The 22,072-nt window shown below is 37.5% G+C and overlaps 1 protein-coding gene across 2 annotated transcripts; it reads right to left on the bottom strand.

Annotated features, from left to right (window-relative positions):
- Positions 1-10,508: 10,508 nt before the first annotated feature.
- LOC144714974 (vacuolar protein sorting-associated protein 32 homolog 1-like) lies at positions 10,509-12,603 on the bottom strand. 2 transcript variants are annotated; one of them, XM_078589808.1, is made up of 5 exons: positions 12,334-12,603; positions 11,474-11,573; positions 11,086-11,171; positions 10,918-10,983; positions 10,509-10,699 (listed from the first exon to the last, which is right to left on the bottom strand). In XM_078589808.1, the coding sequence occupies exons 1-4, from the start codon at positions 12,406-12,408 to the stop codon at positions 10,945-10,947; spliced, it is 300 nt and encodes a 99-aa protein (XP_078445934.1). In that variant the 5' UTR covers positions 12,409-12,603; the 3' UTR covers positions 10,509-10,699; positions 10,918-10,944. The 2 variants fall into 2 exon arrangements, with proteins under 2 accessions (XP_078445934.1, XP_078445933.1); XM_078589807.1 differs by having other exon boundaries at positions 10,918-10,986; positions 12,334-12,592.
- Positions 12,604-22,072: the final 9,469 nt, after the last annotated feature.

The raw sequence follows: 22,072 nt of genomic DNA, 5'->3' as shown, positions 1-22,072 counted from the left end.
CTCTCTCTCTTCACTCTCTCTCTCCACTCTCCATCTTCTAATCGCTCTCTCTTTCTCTTCACTCTCTCTCTCTCTCTCCACTCTCCATCTTCTAATCGCTCTCTCTTTCTCTTCAATCTCTCTCTTTCTCTTCAATCTCTCTCTTTCTCTTCACGCTCTCTCTTTCTCTTCAATCTCTCTCTTTCTCTTCACTCTCTCTCTCTTTCTCTTTACTCTCTCTTTCTTTCTCCCTCTATATGCCTCTCAGTCTCCTCTCTCTATATATGCCTCTCAGTCTCTCACTCTCCTTTCTCTCTATGCCTTTCACTCTCCTCTCTCTCTCTATATGCCTCTCAGTCTCTCAGTCTCCTTTCTCTCTATATGCCTCTCAGTCTCACACTCTCCTCTCTCTCACTCTATGTCTGTCACTCTCCTCTCTCTCTCTATGTCGCTCACTATTCTCTCTCTCTCTATGCCTCTCACTCTTCTCTCTCTCTGTGCCTCTCATTCTCCACTCTCTCTATGCCTCTCACTCTCCTCTCTCTCTATGGCTCTCACTCTCCTCTCTCTTTCTCTATGTCTGTCACTCTCCTCTCTCTCTATGTCTCTCACTCTGCCTCTCCCTCTATGCCTCTCACTCTCCTCTCTCTCTATGGCTCTCACTCTCCTCTCTCTTTCTCTATGGCTCTCACTCTCCTCTCTCTTTCTCTATGTCTGTCACTCTCCTCTCTCTCTATGCCTCTCACTCTGCCTCTCCCTCTATGCCTCTCACTCTGCCTCTCCCTCTCTCACACACACTCTCTCTCTTCTTTCCCCTCTCTTTTTTCCTCTCTCTCTCTCTCTCTCTCTCTCTCTTATTTCCCCTCTTTTTTATCCAATCTTTTCCTCTCTCTTCTTCTTCTTCTTCCTCTACCCATTTTGTCTCTCTTACACACAGTCTCTCTCTCTCCTTTCCTCTCATTTTATCCTATCTTTTTCCTCTCTTCTTCTTCTTCCTCTATCCATTTTGTCTCTCTCTCTCACACACACACACTCTTCGTTCCACTCTTTTTCCTCTCTGCCCTCTCTTCTTCTTCCTCAATCTCCTTCTATCCTCTCTGTCTCTTTCTCTCTCTGGATATGTCCATCCCTATGTCTTTTGCCAAAGTCCAATCAAACTAGATGAGACAGGGGCTGCTGGTGTGCCATTTTATGGTGGACTGGCTAGTGAGTCTAGGGTTCAATCTAGAGTGAACACCAGAAATATTTAATAAATTGATGATAATAATTTATATAAAACCTCCCAACTCCTAAAACCCCCTTCCCGCCCAATTTTCCCTACTACTCACTTGGTAGCTCCTTGTCTTCTTCTCCTCTCAGCCCGTCCATAGCCTTGCTCCCAGCTCCCAGCTCCCAGCTCCCACTCCCACTCGTCAGCTCTCTGCTCAACAATTTGCCATCATCTTCCCTGCTCTATTACTCTTGTCTCAGCTCTTGTTCCTCGTTACTTGCTTAGTGGCTCCCTGCTCTGTGTCATCTAAGGGGGGACACGTCTAATGGAACCCCTTATAATGGGAATTTTTTGTTTTCCAAAATGGAGTTAATAGATTATTTTGAGATATATTATTCGTTTATATATAAAGTGATGGAAATACATGTGGCTAGCATGCCAATCACACATTTCATATCTAGTTCCATGTTCATTGATAGAATATATTCATTATAGTGCATGTATGACGCTTATAACAAAGTCCATGAATACATGATCGAACTTAGTGAATAATGATGAGATAGTAATATGGATATCACTAGTCTTTAAGCATATGTTTTAAATATTCCTATTCGAAGGATACTCTAAAAGGACATTGAAGTATCTAGATAGAATATCTCGAATAAAACTATCTAGCTCCACTCATATGATGAGTATGGCCAGTCATGTAGCTATTAGTATGGAGACACTAAGGATATATAGTGGGTCCTCTTTAGTGGACATAGTTCACTGAATTAATATGTATGAATATTTGAATGATATTATACAAAAATGTCAATTAGGATAATTGTAACATCACAGTTGTGTAAATCGTCCTTAGACATGTGACACCAAAGACGTCTTGTGGACGTATAGTTATACTTTGACTATGACCTACGTGTCCCTAATAATGGGATTCTAAATAGTCTTAGTTTGGGCGGGTCAAAAGGCTCACGAAGACATTTGAGTGGTCAAGATGAGATCGTCCACCCATGGTATAAGAGGTGACAGCTCAAGGAAGATGATATAATAAAGTCCTTGGCCAAGGCCGTGAAATATCGGACAAGAATTCTATGATGATTTCCGAATGCATTAGTACTAACTCGAATGACCGTTTAGGGTTTGATAGTTGACCATACCCTAAGTCATCCTAGGAGCATCAAGTGGATGAGCGATTATACAGACACGTTAATCGATGACAAAGAGGTTTCATGACTTAGTCGATACACACTCCTTTATATCTTCTAGAGCACGAGGTGTAGCTTGACACCCCACATGTTGGAGACTCAACCAATCAATTGGGTTTATTCGATCCAACTTAATTAATCTATATGATAATATAGTTAATTATTTTAGATGGCCAATAAAGGTTATTGGGCCGCTAGAGTCGTAAACTAGACTAATACATGGGCCTAGAGGGTCACACGCAAATGGTCTTTAGACGTCGGAAGATATACTTAAGTTTTGGGGGTTTTATGAAAACTACCCACTTAGTATAAACAGGGGAAGACCCTAAATGGAATTCACCCAGGCCAAAATTGTTCAAGGGCCTTCATCTTCTTCTCCCTTTGAATCAATCACTTGGTTACCGCACACAGAATCAACATAGTTCTTGTAACACTTAATAAAGTGTGATACTACTATACTCCATTTCTTTTTATCTTTAGCTGGTGACCCCCCACACCTCCACTCCACTCCCGATGTGAGCAAGACAGTGTAACAATGATGACGGAGCGTGAACCAGGCTCATCAATGAGAAGGAGGAGATCCGACATGCCAAAGACCACATGTATACTTCAAGAGGCTGCACACAAGAGCAGCTCCATGTGACTTGTTGAGGGTAAAAGGAATCATGGATGTGATCCATGCCAAGGCAATTCATTTCAATGATTTTATCAATGTCATTACAAGTCCGTTTAATTCTTACGCTGCAGAATGTCTTGATTTGTTCATCAATATCAAGGAATGTAGAACCCAATATAAAGCCCATGCCAATTTTTTAAATCATAAATTTTATACGTTAACTTCGACGTTTAGTACTGAACCTGACAGGATTGAAGTTCTAGGAAGCTTTTGGTACTTGTTGAAAGTAAGAAACAGACTTGGATTTTCCCACCATATTTATATATATTCCTCTCTCATGTTCTCTCTATATTTGTCCTCTTCCCTATCTTTCTCTATCTATCTATCGTATGTGTACCTCGCTCATGTTCTCTATGTCCTTTTTCGCTCTATCTATCCCTTTCACTATGTATGTTCTTTCTCTCTCTTTTTGTATATATTTAATTAACATATATTTGTGTATCTCATGTTCTACCTGTCCCTCTCCACTCTGTTTTTCTCCCTTTCTCTCTCATTCGCTATCTATCTATTTTGTATACGTCTCTCTCCCCTCCCTTTATCTAAAAAGAGAGATGAAGGGATGGAAAAGAGTGTTGTTGAGAATTTGAGACTTGAAAATGAGTGTCACAACTTTCTTCAGATCCATAAACAGGCTTGTAAATGGCATGCTTTTTTTGTCTGTTTATCTTATGACAAAACATTTAATCGTGATGAAATGGATGATCTTTATTAATATACTAAAGGGAAAAAGAATGGCAAAAGAGGACGAAAATACAGAAGGAGAGTACATTAAACATGAAATTAACCATTTAATGTGTATAGAATCAGACATAAGGGGGTTTCTTCTAATCTTTAAAATGTCACTGCATTTTGTTTCACCGCTTGGAGCGTATCCCAAAAGAGAAGCGCAGAACTAATAAATTTCCCATCACAGACTTAGCTTTACAATATGTGCATGTCATAAATAAACAATATCATTAGTTCAAATAGAAGACACAATTTATATGGTTGAATTAGAATTCAAGAATAATAGTGTCATTTACTGATCCTAACTAAGGATTTACTCTTCAAGCCATTGAGTTTAACAAAATTTTTGTTTCTAACCTCGAAATGATATCATAAGTTCCGGACAATGCGTGTTTATGCATTAAAATCATTAAATATAAATGCATCATTACTTGGCATTCCATGTTGATGAATTTATTTGGAGCATGTTTTTTGGTTTTAATAAAGATAAATTCTCAAATAGAATTATGAACTGCCGATTCACACCGTCACAGAATACTTTGAAACACTCATAGACTAGACCCAACACAACATCTAAGTAGCCAAATCAACAGTATTAATAAGGGTTGCCAATTAAAGATTACTAAATAACTCTGTTGATCGGGTTAGATATGCACCACGATATACCATTATGATTGTTTTCAGGAAATTCATAATTCTCAATTTGGAGCTTTGGATCAAAATATCTGCATCAAAAACCTTAATGATGAAATGGAATAGAGGTGCATGTTCTTTTACTATGCGCACAAGTTTTTACACCTTCTGAGTTATTTTTTTCTCCATTAGATTTTGAAATTTTTTGGCCTTCCTCAAAATCACAGTAATCTTTGTCCTAGAGTGAAATGTTTGAGAGATCCTTAAATGGAGGGCTGAAGATTCTAGAAGCTAGGATGACTTACATTATGGGACATTGGAAGTGAAGGATATAGACAAAGAAAAGTGCACAATGACAAATTTATTTGGATTTTACTATATATTGTGTAACCCCAAGTCCTATATCTCTATGATTTGAGTATGAGAGAAATATTAATAAATACTGGCACTGCACCCATAAAATAGGTCTGGTCTACCCTTCAATCATGCAGTCACGCATTTAGGGCATAAATATGTAGACATAGAAAAATGTTCACTTATCTAATTATTGATTAGCTAATTGTTTGTGTGATCACTATTTTATGCACTAATTACAATAATTCCCTAATGATTCAAAGTGGATTTGTTTTTGGAATGAATTACTTTATTACATCATATTTATGTCTGAAAAAATGATTTGAGTTAAATGGAATTGGTATAGAACAAAAGTAAAAACTAATTTTTTGGGATAATAAAATGTAAATTTAGCTCGTTCATGGGCTAGTAAGCAATTAGTCATCATGGCACTAAAAATATGTAGAGATTTGGTTAACTATCATTTATTTTCACTGAGGATATTTTCTCACACATCACTGATGGAGAGGATTCTTATCATTTCATCCATTGTTGAGGGCCTTATGTGCATGCCTCCTTTGCTATTCTGATAAATGATTTATTTATTACATGCAAACTAACGCTTGCTTCTGTAATTGATTGAAAGTTAACTCATTTCCAAATATATTCAACAACCTTTGGTGACAATATGGCACTAAATGGTTTCTCACCAATCACTGTGTGATGTTTTCATCAGTATAAATTGATATGACATTTTTTTCCCCAGGAAGCTAGCTACATCAAGATGTTATCAAAAAATTTTACATCAAAGTTATATATTACAGCAAAATAATGCAACTAGTGGCTCCTTGTAACAAAATTTATGTCTATTTTGATCTAGGAATCTGAAATATGGTTTATTCTGTAGAGTTAATGTGACTCAGCTCATACTTTCATTGAGTGATTTTCTAGACACTGTTAATACTCTTATAGCAGAATGTTTACATACATCAGATTGAAAATCAACATCAATGAATGATGAAAATATGAACTTGAAACGTAGTAATCAGCATTAAGCAGAAGAAACATCTTTGATTCAACATTATCAACTTAAAAAATAACATGACTTAACACAAATCCCTGCTTGTTAGGCAATAATTTTGAAGAGGGGAAACCTTGTACTATAAAAATTTATCATCGTAGAAGAGACATACTGATTCAATCAATATGTCATTTGTACATCTGTTTTCTCTCCTTTCCATTAACAATCTTTGCAAGAAAATTATGGAAATATTACTATGAAAATACTGGAAACATGATGTTTTTCTCTCCCTTCCAATGGAGATCTATGTCTCAAGTGAAATCAAACATTTAATATTTAAAGGCTTTGTGCATTTTCAAAAATGCTTAAATATCTGTTTGATGAATGTTCAAAGTGGGTTATGTGAAGTCAACCTCAGAAAATAGTCTATTCATATCATGAATTATGAATATTAAGATAACCAACCGTATATATTTCAAACATACATTACATGATTACCTTCATGTATATAAAGATATTCGATGGTTGGCCATCTGGTCAACAAGAAAATCATCGAGTGAGGCGTCAAGATTATTATACAATGTTGATAACCAAGTCCTTCATCATTATTCAAATATTTATGTGACTATGACACCATTTGGCCAGTATATAATATATTAACATTTGAATTAAAGGATTATTTTATTTGAGCTTAAATATAGATGAATAAAAGTATAATTGTAATAATTTGAATAAGATGATTATATATATATATATATTTATGAAATTTTTATGTTAAATTTATGGAGAAAATGAAATTATTGGACTTATCTTTAATAGATTATTAAGTGAATGTCAGAGTTGTGATTCTGAAAATTCAAATTTGAATCAGTAATCATGCCTCATTGTTCTTCCTCGTATTAAATGCATTTTACTGTTGGGTTTATTAAAACTAAATACTTTCCTCTTTCAATTTTGAAATCCATATAGGTAGATGAGGCCCTAGTTTTCAAACTATGTTCTCTTCCTCTCTTGGCAAATTTGCATTACAAAGAACAAGCATCAGATCTAGAATCATATAGAAAGTCACATACTCTTTAAGAGAAATATTTCAACACCAATTTTTATTGCTAGCACCGTTCCAGATCCATAGTACTTTGAAGTAATTTTCTTGGTGCATGTCTGACGAAGTTACAAGGAGAAAAAGATTACGCCATGAAATTCACGTTGTCCGCGACCTTGGTCTGGGGATCATCATATGGAGATTTCCGCTAATTGTTTTTGATTTTTCTCCAGACATAAAAATTATTATAACAATAATATGAATCCATATCATCTAAAATTGTTCACTTGGATGCAAGTTTGAAGAAGTTCATGGAAAAAACAATTGAGTCCTAGAATCTTCACCATCTATGACCTTGGTCTGAAGATCATCATTTGGAGATCTCTGATAATCATTTTGATTTTTTACTTAACATGAAATTTATTTATAACATTCATAAAATTCCATGTCTTAGAATCATGTGATTTGATGCAGAATTGAAGAAGTTGCATGGGAAAAAAGTAGAACATTGAAAAATCAGGGAGAAAAGGAAATAATTAACTTGGAACATGATTTAGGGGAGATTCACTCAAAGAATATCACAAAATCAAATATTCATTTTTATTCATGTTCTCCATTTTTGGCGGATATTTTATTAATTATTTTGTGTGCAGTATTTTGAAATTTACATGCATAAGCGCTCCAACAAGATGTCAAATGAAGAATTTTGAATTACATGCAGCTTCAACTGCTGGTTAATTTGTTACTGAGAAACCTTAAATCTAAAAAAATATATAACAGGATGTAGAGATAATATGAAGATAAGAATAAAATCAGGAGAATGAAGCTATATCAAACCATTGAATAACCTTGAAGTATTTGCCATTGAAATAACATTAGTGATTGTTTCTTTGTGAGTATCCTTAAAATTATATTTTGTTGAAATTATCTTCATATCTTTGGGTATCCCCCTCTCTTAGATCATCCCTTAGCCACATAAACTAACAATATTAACTCAAATAAATTTTAACATAATGTTGAAAGAAAATGGAAATTTATTTTTATGTGATAAAATTATTAATCTTTACATGATATTTATGGTAGATTTTGCCTTATATATACTAATACGATATCAAATTTATAAATTTGAATTTGTATTTACATGAAGCTTGGTAGTCCATGTCAATACGTAACCATACTGATAAAATTGTACCAAACTAGATCTTCTATCATGGATTAGTAAAACAGATTCATTTCCATTTTCAGTATAAATCATCAACATAAAGAACGTTGCATACAACTGACTTCTTGTTTATCCTTTCCTCCAATGGTACCTCACAAATCAAGTTTATTACTGACTTTTGTTTCAAAAAATGTTAAAATAAAAGTTCAATAAAATCAAAGGAACTTATCCATTTTGTATCAAGCCAAAAACACCGGATCCTTGACATCATTAGATGACAGGACATTGTATTGGAGATTGGAATATATATGTAATTAGTAACAAGGTTCCCTTCGCTATATATGGGTAGGGAAACAACCCACCTTCCTTTGTTGTGGCTTATTCAGTTCCACATTCTCTATCCATGGATGTGGAGTTCTATGTTTTGCATCTTTCCAGCTTTTGTGGGCAAATTACTACCTACCCCCATCAGATATCTAGGTGACAAGATGCTCTTAAAGAGAGGAATTTTGATATGGGCCTAGACCCATATCTGTCATTTGTCCATCTCAGAAGCCCCCTAGGCAGGGATTATCTTTTGCTAAGTGTAAGTTTGACATATTTCTTTCCCTCTCTCTATCTCTCTTCTGTTCTCCCTCTGTTTCTCTCTTTTGTTCTCTCCTCTGTAGTCCCTCCCTTTATCTCTCTCTTCTGCTCTATCTATCTATCCATCTTTCCATTCTCTCTCTGTTTATCTCTCTCGTCTGTTCCCTCTCTCTATCTGTCTCTCCTCTGCTCTCCCTCTATTTATCTCTCTCTTCTGCTTTCCCTCTATTTATCTCCTTTCTGCTCTCCCTCCATTTATCTCTCTCTTCTGTTCTCCCTCTATTTATCTATCTTTCTCTCTCTTCTGCTCTCCTTCTCTTTACCTATCTCTCTCTCCTCTCATTCTCTCTCTTTTGCTCTCCCTCTATTTATCTCTCTTATGTTCTCTCTCTTTCTCTCTCTCCTATTCTCTCTCTCTCTCTTATTAAATTTCTCCTCTATTCAGCTCTCTTTTGCTCTCCCTCTATTTATCTCTCTTACTCGTTATCTCTCTCTCTCTCTTCTTTATTCTATGTCTCAATCTCAAACTCTCACTGGGACACCTCTTTCCTGACCCATGTAAGGGAATCTTTCTCAAACTACTGAATATCAGTCATAGAATCTTGCATTGAAATAATATGGGATACTACATTATTTCAAGCTATTCATACACCAGATAAGCTGAAGGAATATACCCAGTTATAATCTTGCATTGAAATAATATGGGATACTATATTATTTCAAGCAATTCATACATCAGATAAGCTGGAGAAATAAACTCATATAGAATCTTGCACTGAAATAATATGGGATACTATATTATTTCAAGAAACTCATACACCAGATAAGCTGAAGGAATATACCCTGATATAATCTTGCATTGCAATAATATGGGAAACTATATTATTTCAAGCAATTCATACACCAGATAAGCTGAAGGAATATACCGAGATATAATCTTGCATTGAAATAATATGGGATACTATATTATTTCAAGCGACTCATACACCAGATAAGCTGAAGGAATATACTCAGACAAAATCTTGCATTGCAATAATATGGGAAACTATATTATTTCAAGCAATTCATACACCAGATAAGCTGAAGGAATATACCGAGATATAATCTTGCATTGAAATAATATGGGATACTATATTATTTCAAGCGACTCATACACCAGATAAGCTGAAGGAATATACTCAGACAAAATCTTGCATTGAAATAATATGGGATACTATATTATTTCAAGAAATTCATACACCAGATAAGCTGAAGGAATATACCCTGATATAATCTTGCATTGCAATAATATGGGAAACTATATTATTTCAAGCAATTCATACACCAGAGAAGCTGAAGGAATATACCGAGATATAATATTGCATTGAAATAATATGGGATACTATATTATTTCAAGCGACTCACACACCAGATAAGCTGAAGGAATATACCCAGATATAATCTTGCATTATTATAATATGGGATACTATATTATTTCAAGCAATTCATATACCAGATAAGCTAAAGGAATATACTCGGATATAATCTTGCATTGAAATAATATGGGATCCAATATTATTTCAAGCAATTCATATACCAGATAAGCTGAAGGAATATAATCGGATATAATCCTGCATTGAAATAATAAGGGATACTATATTATTTCAAGCAATTCATACACCAGATAAGCTGAAGGAATATACTCAGATATAATCTTGCATTGAAATAATATGGGATCCTCATAGCTCGATGATCAAAGCCGATTCGGCCTAGCTCTTTTATTCTTCTTTTCTCTCTGCCACTCATTATCTCCATCCTGATAATTCTTCAATTCATTCCCCCCTTTGTACTGGTTTATTCACAGTTTCGTCTCATAGTAATTGTGCTTCTTCTAAAGTCGGAAGCTCTTATCATAAGAGTGCTTGGGCTAAAATTGAGATTTTCTTCCAGAAGAAAATAATAGAAAACAAAAAATGTCATTTTTTCATGTTCCATTTACACCACTAGAACATAGCTACTAAGGAAATGCCATCTATAGACAAGAGAAATTAGGAATTACAGGGGGATATTGGATGAAATTTTTACCAGAGCTCCCCATGATTTTCTTCCCGGACATTGTTGTCAAAAACTTTTATAGAAAGTCAATAGCTGTTGAAAAATAAAGAAGATAGATTTCTCAGAAATTGTGACTGCATTAACGTTAAAGAAACTTACTTGCAACAAAAAACTAGAATTTCTAATTTTTTTGGAAAGAAAAAAATTACAAATACCCTGTATTCAATGATACCATGACTTTTTGATGCAGCACTACGCCAAAGAAAAAATTTAAAATTTAAAAAATTTAAAGATTTTGACTGTTTAAATACCTGAATTGATTTTATTTTTATCAGCCTTCATCGGTGACAACCACCATGTTTCTGAGATTGCTTTTGCTGCTGTCCTCGTAAATCGAAACAAATCAGAAACTAGAATTTAACCTTTAAAAAAATTGAATAACTGTGGCAGAAATACTCGCTAGGGAACAAATTTTATACCTCCTCATGGATTTGCAATTTCAAGTCCCAGATCTGCTCCATCTGGGCTTCATAATACCGTTTTCTCTTCATGAACTGAAGAGCAGCTACACAAGAGTGCAATATGTAATATTTCTTGATGAAATGTCAGAGGAAATTTTCCTTTCGGTGAACAACAAATCATAAACTTATGAGACAAATAACCTTCTTCTCATTAAAGTTTAAAATTTTCCATTGCCATTCCTCCTAGTTTGGCAAAGGAAAAGATACAGAAGACAGGTTTGTAATATCGCTAGATTTCACAATGGGCCGTAATACTGAGCTGATTAGATAATCCCAGATCTAAAAGAAAAAACATTAGGGCAAGAAAATGGAAACTAGTTCTGGATAATAGATAGAATTTAGGAACCTTGTTTTTTGTTTGCCTTGGTGAATTCTTTTGCCCTTTCAACTTCCACCAAAATTTTCTGCTGCAGTGTAGCTTCCTTCTTCTCTAACATCTCAAACGTCTATACATAAGAGGAATTTCAACAACGTTCTTTGTTAGCATCCCAAAAATCATCCCAAAGCTCAATAGAACTCAGCATTATGACTCATTTTTTTGTCCTTCAATCTTAAAAATAAAAAAGTAACCTGTAGACCAACATAAAAGATATAAGACTGGCAAAAACATAAACAAAGAATGGCTGTTTCACTGAAATTTTAGGATATAACCATGAAATATAGAGTTTTGGGGATTCAAATCAACAGGTTTCAATGCCAGAAACCTGCAAAAAATAAGAAAATGGAAATCTACGAACTATCATGAACACGTTCAAAACCAATAACACATTTCCCAAGAAGCTCATTGCATATTCCTTCGATTTCAAAACAGGACGCTAAGATTCTTAATCTTAGCGGGAAAATAATTGAAAAAATAGATAGACAGATAAGATATCAAGATCACGATGAGAAAATTAAAAGAAGAAGAAGAAAAATACATGAGGATGTCACCATAGGTCATCCGATAAGTTCAGCGAATCTCAGAAACGATTGAACAAACTTCATCAATAAATGTATTCGATAGAGCATCGATCACAGTTCCCAAACTTGATCTAAGATATATTCTTAAAGCGTAAGCATCATCATTCTAAAATGTAACACAAACTATTCAGAGAAATGAAAAGGAGAACACGACTAAAGACTATCCAGAGCAAATTTTCAAGGAGTAAGATCGATCAAGGTTAGAGAACACTTCAAGAAGCAGATTTTGGAGGAAATAAGCACCACCTTTTGCAGCTCTCGAGAGGTCGACGATCTTGATCCTGATTCTCCAGTGCAAGCGCTGAAGAACTTCCAGAACATACTGTTCGGAAATGTTCGAGCTTGCGCTCCAGGAGAGAGAGACAAATATATATATATAGAGAGAGAGAGATGACGAGAGGGAGAACAGAAGAGAGAGAGATGGATGGATTGATAGAGAGAGAGATGAAGTGAGGGAGAACAGAAGAGAGAATAAGAGAGAGAGGGAGAAAGAGAGAGAGAGAGAACAGAAGACAGAGAAAAAGAGAGGGAGGACAGAAGAGAGAGAGAGAGGGACAGCAGAAGAGAGAGAGTAAGAGAGAGGGACAGGCATAGTTCCGGATCGTCTGGGACGTGGACGATGGACGGGACGGGATGAAGATGGCCCCGTCCGACGTCAGGATATTTCAACTTCCTCTAAACCGCCCCATCACAGGGATTCGTACATTCAAGAAAAAAATCGTCTGCGTCCCAACTTTGCCAGTTTCGTCCCGTCCGGAGAAAAACCATCCCGTCCCTCATCCCAGACAGAAACCGTCCCGTCCCTTCGTCACGAAACGAATTTCCGTCCTGGTTTTCGTCCAATCTTGCGGACGGGACGATTTGTTTGTCCTGGGACGAAAAAACCGTCCCGTCTACGTCACTGCACTACAGGGACAGCAGAAGAGAGAGTAAGAGAGAGGGAGAACAGAAGAGAGTTAGAGAGAGAAAGCTACTGACAACTGAGTGAGAGTTGAGCAGGGGAAGAGGTTAGCTAGATGGAGCAGTCGGGGCCTGTCGAACCCGGGCCCCTTTTTGTTGTGTAGATTGAACTATGTTTCATATTTTATAAACTAGTGGTATTGTTTTATCATCAAAAGTCAGTTCTACTTTGTTTTTCTGCATTTAAAAGCCATTCCTATTTGTCTTAAAAATACAAAAAAATGCAAATAAATTTAACTGAATTATAGCATCCAAGGTCAAAGAAATGAAACACCATTGGCCATCTCTATTCCAGCAGTTCAACTGTGATCTGAACCACATGTTCAACAATTAGGAATGTTGTTGACTCTCTTTGAGTAAGAAAGAGGGTGGGAGATGAAAATTGATGCAGGGAGTGAGAAAGTGTCAGATAGATGATAGACAGTGATCTCATAGAGAGGCGGCATCTGTAATTGATACATGTCTTTTCAGTAGGTATGCATGCCGTATCCATTTAATGCTTTATCACTTGTTTTGTCTGTAAGCTTGAGTTAAATATAGAAAAGAAGGAAAGGAAGGACTTTTTGGTTGTTTAAAGAAAATCTCTCCTGAAATTTACATGTCTGAAATGATTCTAGTTCTAGGAAATCAGAACATTGCCACTAGCACTTCTCACACACTAAAAGATTCATTCATTCTGAAAGGCTCTCTTTTTTACCTTCTTCATCTTTCTTCTCCAGTCTCTATCTTATGTCCTTCATGGCTTGGATTATTGTGGATCATTAATCGTTATTCAACCCTAACTGTGGAATGCTTCTGTCGACATATGCCTCATCAACTGAACGTGTCAAGTTTGTACCCTCTCTATGGAGGCTTGTGTTATCAAATCAGGGATTGGAGTCTTTTCAGCATGTTCATTTTTACTCTTGAGGAATCTGTTGTCACTATTCCTTCCCTGGATTCTAGTCAAATCAGGGCCAAGAAGGTGTTAGCTTGGTCAGTTGTTATAAAAGCACATGATACGCATTTTCAACATGCAAGATAGTCCCCTGGAATTGGACAATGTTAAGGAATACTAAGGGGCCCCATGGAATACCACTATTGACCATTTCAATGGGAATGCAATATTATCATCCATAGTATTGTGATTATCCAATGGTATCAACCCTTAGAGATGAGGGAATGCCCACCTTGGCCCATGTCGGAAGTGGATGATCCTCATAAGAGGATCAACTTCCGATCCTGAACATTGGAGAACTGCTCAAGATCTCCTAGCTTATAATATTATGAGGAGGAGGATGCCACGTAGCAAAGGACATGGTCCTTGATTTCTAGGGTAGAGGGCCTCGATAGCAAACAATGCAAGAATATTGAAATGATAATAATGGGACGTACTATAGTGTTGTTAAATTATACATCCCAAACGTTGATGGAGAATTGGGCTCGAAGGAATACTATGGAAGGGAAGATATAATGGAAATTCCAGGGATAGTATAAATTTAGGGGGCTAACCTTAATTGATACTAATGAGAGTCATCACCCATTCTTTTCTTTCTCTTTGCATGAGTCGCTTCAGGTAAGATCATGTGCTTTGTTGATTATGTAGGTACATTTAAAGGCCAGACATCTCGATGGCTTGAGTAGACTCATGATAGTGCACGCCACCAAGTATCGCCTTTGACGTCATCCCCGCCACACGCCCGCGATGTTGAAGACCGGGTGATCTTGCTCTGGTTATCTTTTCCACTTTCATCTATCTTTCTCTATCGTGTTTTGTCTCTTTTCCCATTCTCATTCGTATCATTTTCTTCATGTTTTGTCGCGTTCGTGATGTTTTGTTCGTCCGCGTTTTGTCGTCAAGGGGGAGGGGCCGTCCTATGACCCTCTCCCCTTGACCATTCGCCTTTCCCTCTCTTTTCTTCCCCCTTAATTTCCCTTTGTTATGTGTTTTTTTCTTCTGTTTTGTAATGGGGGAGCCCATTTATAAGGGCTCCCCAAAGGGACCCCGTTTGGCCCATTAGGGGCCCATCCTTCCCCCCCTTATAAGGGAAAGGGTGGGCGCCCTAATTCCTTAGACCAGAATTTTTACTTGAGGCATTACATCAAACACCCATCTGGTCTCCCTTCCTCATGCGTGAGAAGTGAACAAGGGAAAGAAGGAGAAGGGAAGGAAGAAAGAGGGCGCAACCGTCCTCCTCGGGCGCTATCGCCGCGTCTTCTCCTCCCCATCCGCAGCCGCTTGCCCCGCACACCGCCGACCGCCACTGCGCCGATCTCCGCGCGCGCCACCGCCGCTGGTCGCCGCCGCTGGTCGCCGCCGCCGTTCGCCGTTCGGGCTTCCCTATCGCGCCGCCTGCAGTCTACGCGTCCTCACCGCCGCCGCCGCCACGGCCGAGCTGCTGTTGCCACCATCGCCGAACCGCCAAGTCGCACAGACGCGGACCGCCGCGAGCCGACCGGTCCCGCGACACAGACCAGACAACTCAGGGCTGACCCGTCAACTGGTCAAAGACTGGTCGAACCAGTCGGTCGGTCCAACCCGATCGGTCGATCCGACCAGTCAACCAGTGAACCGATCAGCTGGTCCTACCAACCGATCGACCGGCCTGAATCGATCCGACCAACTGGGCTGGTCTAACCGGTCAGTAAGACCTCGTTATGCGGGTCTGCCAGTCTGGCTGACTTGGTCAACTGGGCCGGACTAGCCGATTGAGCCTTCTCGACTCGTCGGACGAGCCGAACAAGCTGAAACAGACGCACGCAAGCACTTCAATTCCACCTTCCCTCCATCGCCCTTTGCATTGCTCCGGCACCTACCGTGCACGTCGAGCTGCCGTATCTACTCCGGCATCCCTCCGCTCCACCCGCTCCGAATCGCCGCCGATGAAGACGAAGTCCTGCATTACAAGCCACATTAACGAGGTACGCCGTCCTCTCCTGTCACTCGTTTACTTATCCTTTGCAGTACATTTTCGTCCCGTCTCAACCGCGCTCGAGCTAGGTAGGTGAGAGAGGATAAACGATAGATAACTACATTAGTGAGTGTCTTGCCGGTACGGACGAGTATGTCCGTTACGTGCGAGCCCAACGGATTGAGTTTGTTCCGCCATAGACGCCCTCGTCGCTCCGACGAGGTTTGAGAGGCCCCGTCGCCGTCACCCGGCGACTCCCGTCCAAGCTTGGAGCTTGCCGCCTCCCTCGAGTCGGAGCCTGTACATACGACACGTAGGGCATTTTCACTGCATCGTAGTTACATAGCCGTTAGGGCTAACGATCTGACGACAACACCGCCGTTATCCGATATTTCATCCTTTATCACCACTGAGTCATCATACTCAGCGACGACCGGACGACGTCCCCGAAAGCCGTCCTGCATCAACTCACTTGACGTCTATTCAGTTTGTACAAACATGATGTGTTTTAATATTCTATGTTTTCGGTTTTTTGATAGGTCCCAAAAATTTGAAATTCCATTATGAAATCAAGTTTGGATTGTGTTGATTGATGCTTTGATTCCCAACAATGGTATTAAAGCCAAGTGTCAAGCTTTTATCAACATAAAAAGTGGCCCAAAATTGTGTCCAAACATTGAGTTTTGGAGCCTTTATGGATAGACAACAGCCTTAGCACGCACTATTTTTTGCCTTGGGCACCAGGCCCCCCCAAGTGGCTGCCAAAGAAAACAGAAGCAAATAGACACTGTGGGAGATAGAACTAGCAGCAGTGTCCAGTGCTAGTGGGCATCTACCATAGGTGCCCACTAGTGTCAACGATAATCAAGCATGTGCCAATGCCACTACCAATGTTAGGCTTGCGGGTAGAGGCTCACTGACAAACCAACTCAGTCGACCAACTTTATTTGGTCCACTGACATAGACCATTGATTTTAGTTGGTCCATCAGCCAACTGACTTTGAAAGTTGGTCAAACTTGTGATTTCTGACTTTGAAGTCACTTAACTGGCAGATCAATTAACCATTAAGTTGGTCTACAAGTCAGTTGGGATTTGGATAAGGCTAGACCTGATCCGTCCTTTCCAACCTGACCTGACCAGCCAGCCCAATCCAATCGAAAAAACCCCATCACCCTGATTGATACAACCTGATTCGATTTGATCGGATCAAGTTGGAGAGATTATGAAAAATGTTTTACTTGATTTTTGATATCAGACCCCTCTGGTCACGATAGAATCCCTTAACCTCTTTGGCACGTCATGTTTATTATTATAGTATGAATATTAAGGATAATAATTATTTCCATATTTTATTCAGGTAAATCAAGAAAAATTCCAAGTAAATTTTATTAAGTTGAATAAATTAAATTTAACATTGTTTGATGTAATTAAAATTTATGAGAAAAATAATTGAATTTATTAAATGGATTACTTTAACAGTTAAATTATTTCAAATTTAATGAAATTTCTATAATGACTTAAAATTTTTAAATTACTTTTCATTGGTTTTTACATGTGTGAATGTCATAGTTTGATCACAATTTTTAATGGGATTACTTTTTTTGCATAATCTTATAATTTTTTGTTGGACTTATAGCATGCAAAATTTCCATGTGGTACGATTGATGGTGAGTTCAAAAAAAGTACCATGATGAATTTAATGTTACTTTTCCTAAGTTTATATGACAAATACGATTGGATCATGAGGTTGACAATGTAAGATAGTCAACCAGCACTAACATCCATAAACCACATGTGATTTGTATAAGATACAAATTTTGTGATTCTCTTTATTATCATACAATAGGATATAATGTCTAGGATGTACCCAAAAAGTAGAGTCCAAAACAAAAGCCCTCAGTCAAAATCTAGGCTGCAACAAGAAGGTTACGAACTCACGGACGGTTCTCCTTTCTTCTAGTCTCAGGATTTAGATTCTTTCATCCTGGGTTGGTGGAGCAATATCTAGGAACTCTTAGTCAGGACGAGGTACTAATGTACGACACATGATCAAGGTTGAGGAATTCTAGGGCTACACAAGTATATTTTTATTAAATGATAAAGGTGCCATCCAAACCAAATAGTTGATGGAGCAAAATCTAGGTTGCATTATGCATTAGGACCAAAGAATGATAAGACATTATAAGAGGTTAAAAGTCACATGAAATGAGTGAAAAATGTATCATGATTGGTGGAGGAATATACTATAATATAGTTTTTAAGATTTTTAACCCCATCATGAGAACTTCAGGTTTTTGTCATTTAGGTCCTTCTCCATTTCACATTCACTGTATCCTCCCAAGGAGAGGGCTCTTGTTGATAAAACATGGAGTTCATAACTCTATGGAGCATTCATTAAATCCTCCAAATGAGAAATCAAGGATAGAAATAATCCCATGTCTCTCAGCTATCATATCCATCATGTATGCAATCCTATGTATAAGGCATGGTGTGGCATTTGCTCTAAATTATGAGTAGATTTTAGACTAATAAGGAAGAGAAACACTCAATATCAATCAAATGTATGATTTAGTAAAAGAGAAGGAATAAGGATTTATTTATTATTTATGGAGGAGAGAAGCTAAACCTTCACGCTTAGTCAAAATTAAGTTCTTAGTCAGACTCAGATGACATTAAATATATATCTGGATTTTTTTGCAATGAATGGATGAGCAGTGTCTTGGAAGAGCTCCAAGTAGAGTACCACTATGGATTCGATGACAGAAGTTGACTAAATTACTACAGCTGATGCTGCAAAGCAGATAGTACAAGTGAAGAAATTTACCATTGACCTTTGTACTCTTCCTTAGGACTTGGAACTTATTCTTTCGATGTGTGATAATAGTAGTGCCATTCTGATAACATTATGATTATTAAATTAAGATCATTTATTTTCCATATTTACATGTGTTATCAAGCCTAAAATGATTTAATCTATATTTAGAATGACATTTTCATTTAAATGAATTTTATAGATTTTCCAACATAACATTCACGAGGAAAGCCAGTTTTAACTTATAATAAATATATTGGAATATTAAGACATTGACTTCATGTGAAAAATAATTTTCTCAGCCAAATATATATATATATATATATTAAATTACGTAGGAAAGTATATATTTAGAATAATTTAAAGAGTCTTTGTAACTTGTTGGGAACATTCATGTGTTGCCATGTTTCAAAATCCTATGCATCTTCAGTGTACTTATTCAATTTCTGAAACCCAAGACAGCTGAAGCTAATTATTGGCATGAATAGTTTTGTATTAAGGTGTCACTATGGCATTCAAAATTACAATGACATAATTACTAATCATTCATGACAAAGTCTTTATTTTTTATTACACAAGATGACATGGAAAAAAAATCTAATGCATTTAAATTTTAATAAGAGTAATTTTGGACTTCAGGAAAGGATGGAGATGTGAACCCATACAAAAATGAGTTAATTAAATCATAAATAATGTAACTTAGCCAATGGAGAAGTGCATACAAATGACATTTTTTGACGCAGGGACATGCATCATTCAGAGATTTAAATTGACTATTGAAAGCATAAATAGTTGTGGAATTTTCATTTTTTGAAGATTCTATGACATGCTGACAATATGACATAGGAGAGAGAATGATTCAACTTAAAATCAAGATATCTAACGATGTAGAAGGTGTTTTGGGTTCAAATTTTGAGTGGTTCCGTGTATATATATATATCTCTCTCTATTTTGCATCCATAAGTACACACATCAGTTCATGTAAAAATCCTCATGGAATTGCTCTTAATTTAGTAGGATGAGTGAAAGAAAGTTATTTCAAGATCCATCAAGTTTTATTGATGTTCATTATTGATTGAGGATAGAAAGTGAATGAGAAGTAGAGAGACTCTCTTGGTGTCATAAATTGCCTTGATCCTGGAAGAATATAAGGTTCTACTATGAGTTCTCTTGTGCTTAATTTCTCAACTTCCTATCGATCTCATCCTCTAATTCACATCCATCCGTTTGTACATCCATCCACGTCTATCTCATCCATAATATTCATACACATGGTGCATCTTTATTTTACTGTCATCCTCATCTCATCCAATTTAATTTATGCATATATCCTGTCATCCCCTAATCACCAGATAAAGTGTGTTTAAACCCTAATTTTTGTTCTTAGAGGAAATGAACCTTGCTCATCCGTATCTAGTCACGTTCTTTTATGAGTTGATATTAATAAAAGTTTGTTCATTAACTCAAATAAAAATGACAATTGAATGCCCTAGATTCGAGTTCATAAATGGTCAACCTCATTTTCAATGAAGTTAAATCTTTGACATGGCATGGAAGTTGAGGGATCCCTTGAATTGCGCTTGTGCAATGAACCGGTAATGGCTTGAAGAAACCCATTCTATAAAAAAACAAGCCATGAATTTCATTTATTCAAAGGTGATGTAGTCATTTATGTTTTCAGTTTATACATCTAATTTTCATTGAATATACTATTATGCAATTCATTCTTGAATATTGAACTGATGACACTAGGGTGCGACCGTTCGCATAACGGATACGAAATTGGGTGCTGGTATCTGTTGTGAGATATGTTTTGTTCAACATTCGTTCGATATCTGCCTTAATGTAATCGATATCTGATACCCGTTATCGGATAACGATGTCGGAATATGGGAAAAAATCCAGATGTTATCCGCTAGGGGTCTGTTATCCGTCTCCATTCAGCAAAGTATAGTTTCCCATGTTTCGTTATCTGATATCGTGTGTGGATATCAGATAACGGGAAAGATATTCGTAATGGGCCAACAATGTTTTTATAGTTTGTTGGCCCAATACGTGCATTCATAGGAAGCCCGCTTCGATTTCGACTCGAATAATCGGATTCTCAAACTAGGCCCGTGATTTTGCTTGGGGACTGGGGACTGTAAGTGGGGAGGTGCGATTTTGCTTGGGGATTGGGGACTAGAAGTGGGGAGCTGCGATTTTGCTTGGGGACTGAGGACTAGAAATGGGGAGCTGGAGGTGGCTAAGGAGCTAGAAGTGGCTTAGGAGTCAGGATTTTTCCTGTGAGCTGTCGTCTTCTTCTAGCTGCCAAACCCAAAGCAAGCAAGGAAGAATGTAGCTCCCAACGCTCAAACCTAGCGCTTAATCGAGTCTCCTAATCCCTATCCATCTCTCTCGTTCTTTAATTGTCTCGTTAAATCTTCATTTGCAATTCTGCTAGCGAGCAGTTGTTGTCGCCAAATCCATACGATGACAAGGGTTCTCCTCGCTTCAGGTCTGTCCTCCTCCACCCGACAATGGTTCATCATGCATCGATCTGTACATATGAATATTTTTCCATTATTCATAAGTTGCACTACATGTCACTGCACATGCATCAAACTATTTCATTGTTTATATGCCAAGTCGGTGATCCATAGAAAGTAAGCCGTCTATTTGTCCTTGCAGAGTAAACAGATCCATAGAAAGTAAACCGCCGCACATGCATTGTTCTATTTCATTGTTTCATCATTGTTTATTGAAGGATATTGAAATTATTCTGTATTTCATTCATTCACACTCTCCCCCTCTTACCTCCGTACCTATATACTGTACCATCTATTTGTTCATCAAATGACGAAAGTCTCTTTATAGTCATCACATTTTTCTGTAAAGAAAAAGATGTCATCTATTATTTGGTGCGATTTAACTGTCATCAAATACAATTTCCAGGCCATAGGGTGCGAATTAGTAGACCGTCGGTGCTATTTTTGCAAACGTATTTATGGCGATATTTTATTTTTCAAGTAAAATTCAGGGTCATTTTTTTAACATCCGTACATTACAGTATTACACATACACCTTACACTTCAACCCAGCAGCTGCCATGTCAATGGCAGAAAGCGCTTTACCTCAAATAGATGAAGAGTCAGAATTTGAGGAATTACCCATAGAGCCTACTCCTGATGTCTCGGAACCCCGTGGATGAGCAAAATGATCACCCATTCTAAAGTACTTCACAGTTGTTGGGGATTCGACATACAAGTGTGAAATTTGTCGCACGAAGAATGTGACAAAGGCGTTCCATCTTAAGCGCCCAATAGAGGGTAGTACAAGTGT

This window comes from Wolffia australiana, chromosome 18 (genome assembly GCF_029677425.1).
Source record: "Wolffia australiana isolate 7733 chromosome 18, ASM2967742v1".
In the NCBI taxonomy this organism is placed as follows: domain Eukaryota; kingdom Viridiplantae; phylum Streptophyta; class Magnoliopsida; order Alismatales; family Araceae; genus Wolffia; species Wolffia australiana.
Note: the sequence above shows the minus strand (reverse complement) of the source record. Positions and strands in the feature narration are given on the sequence as shown.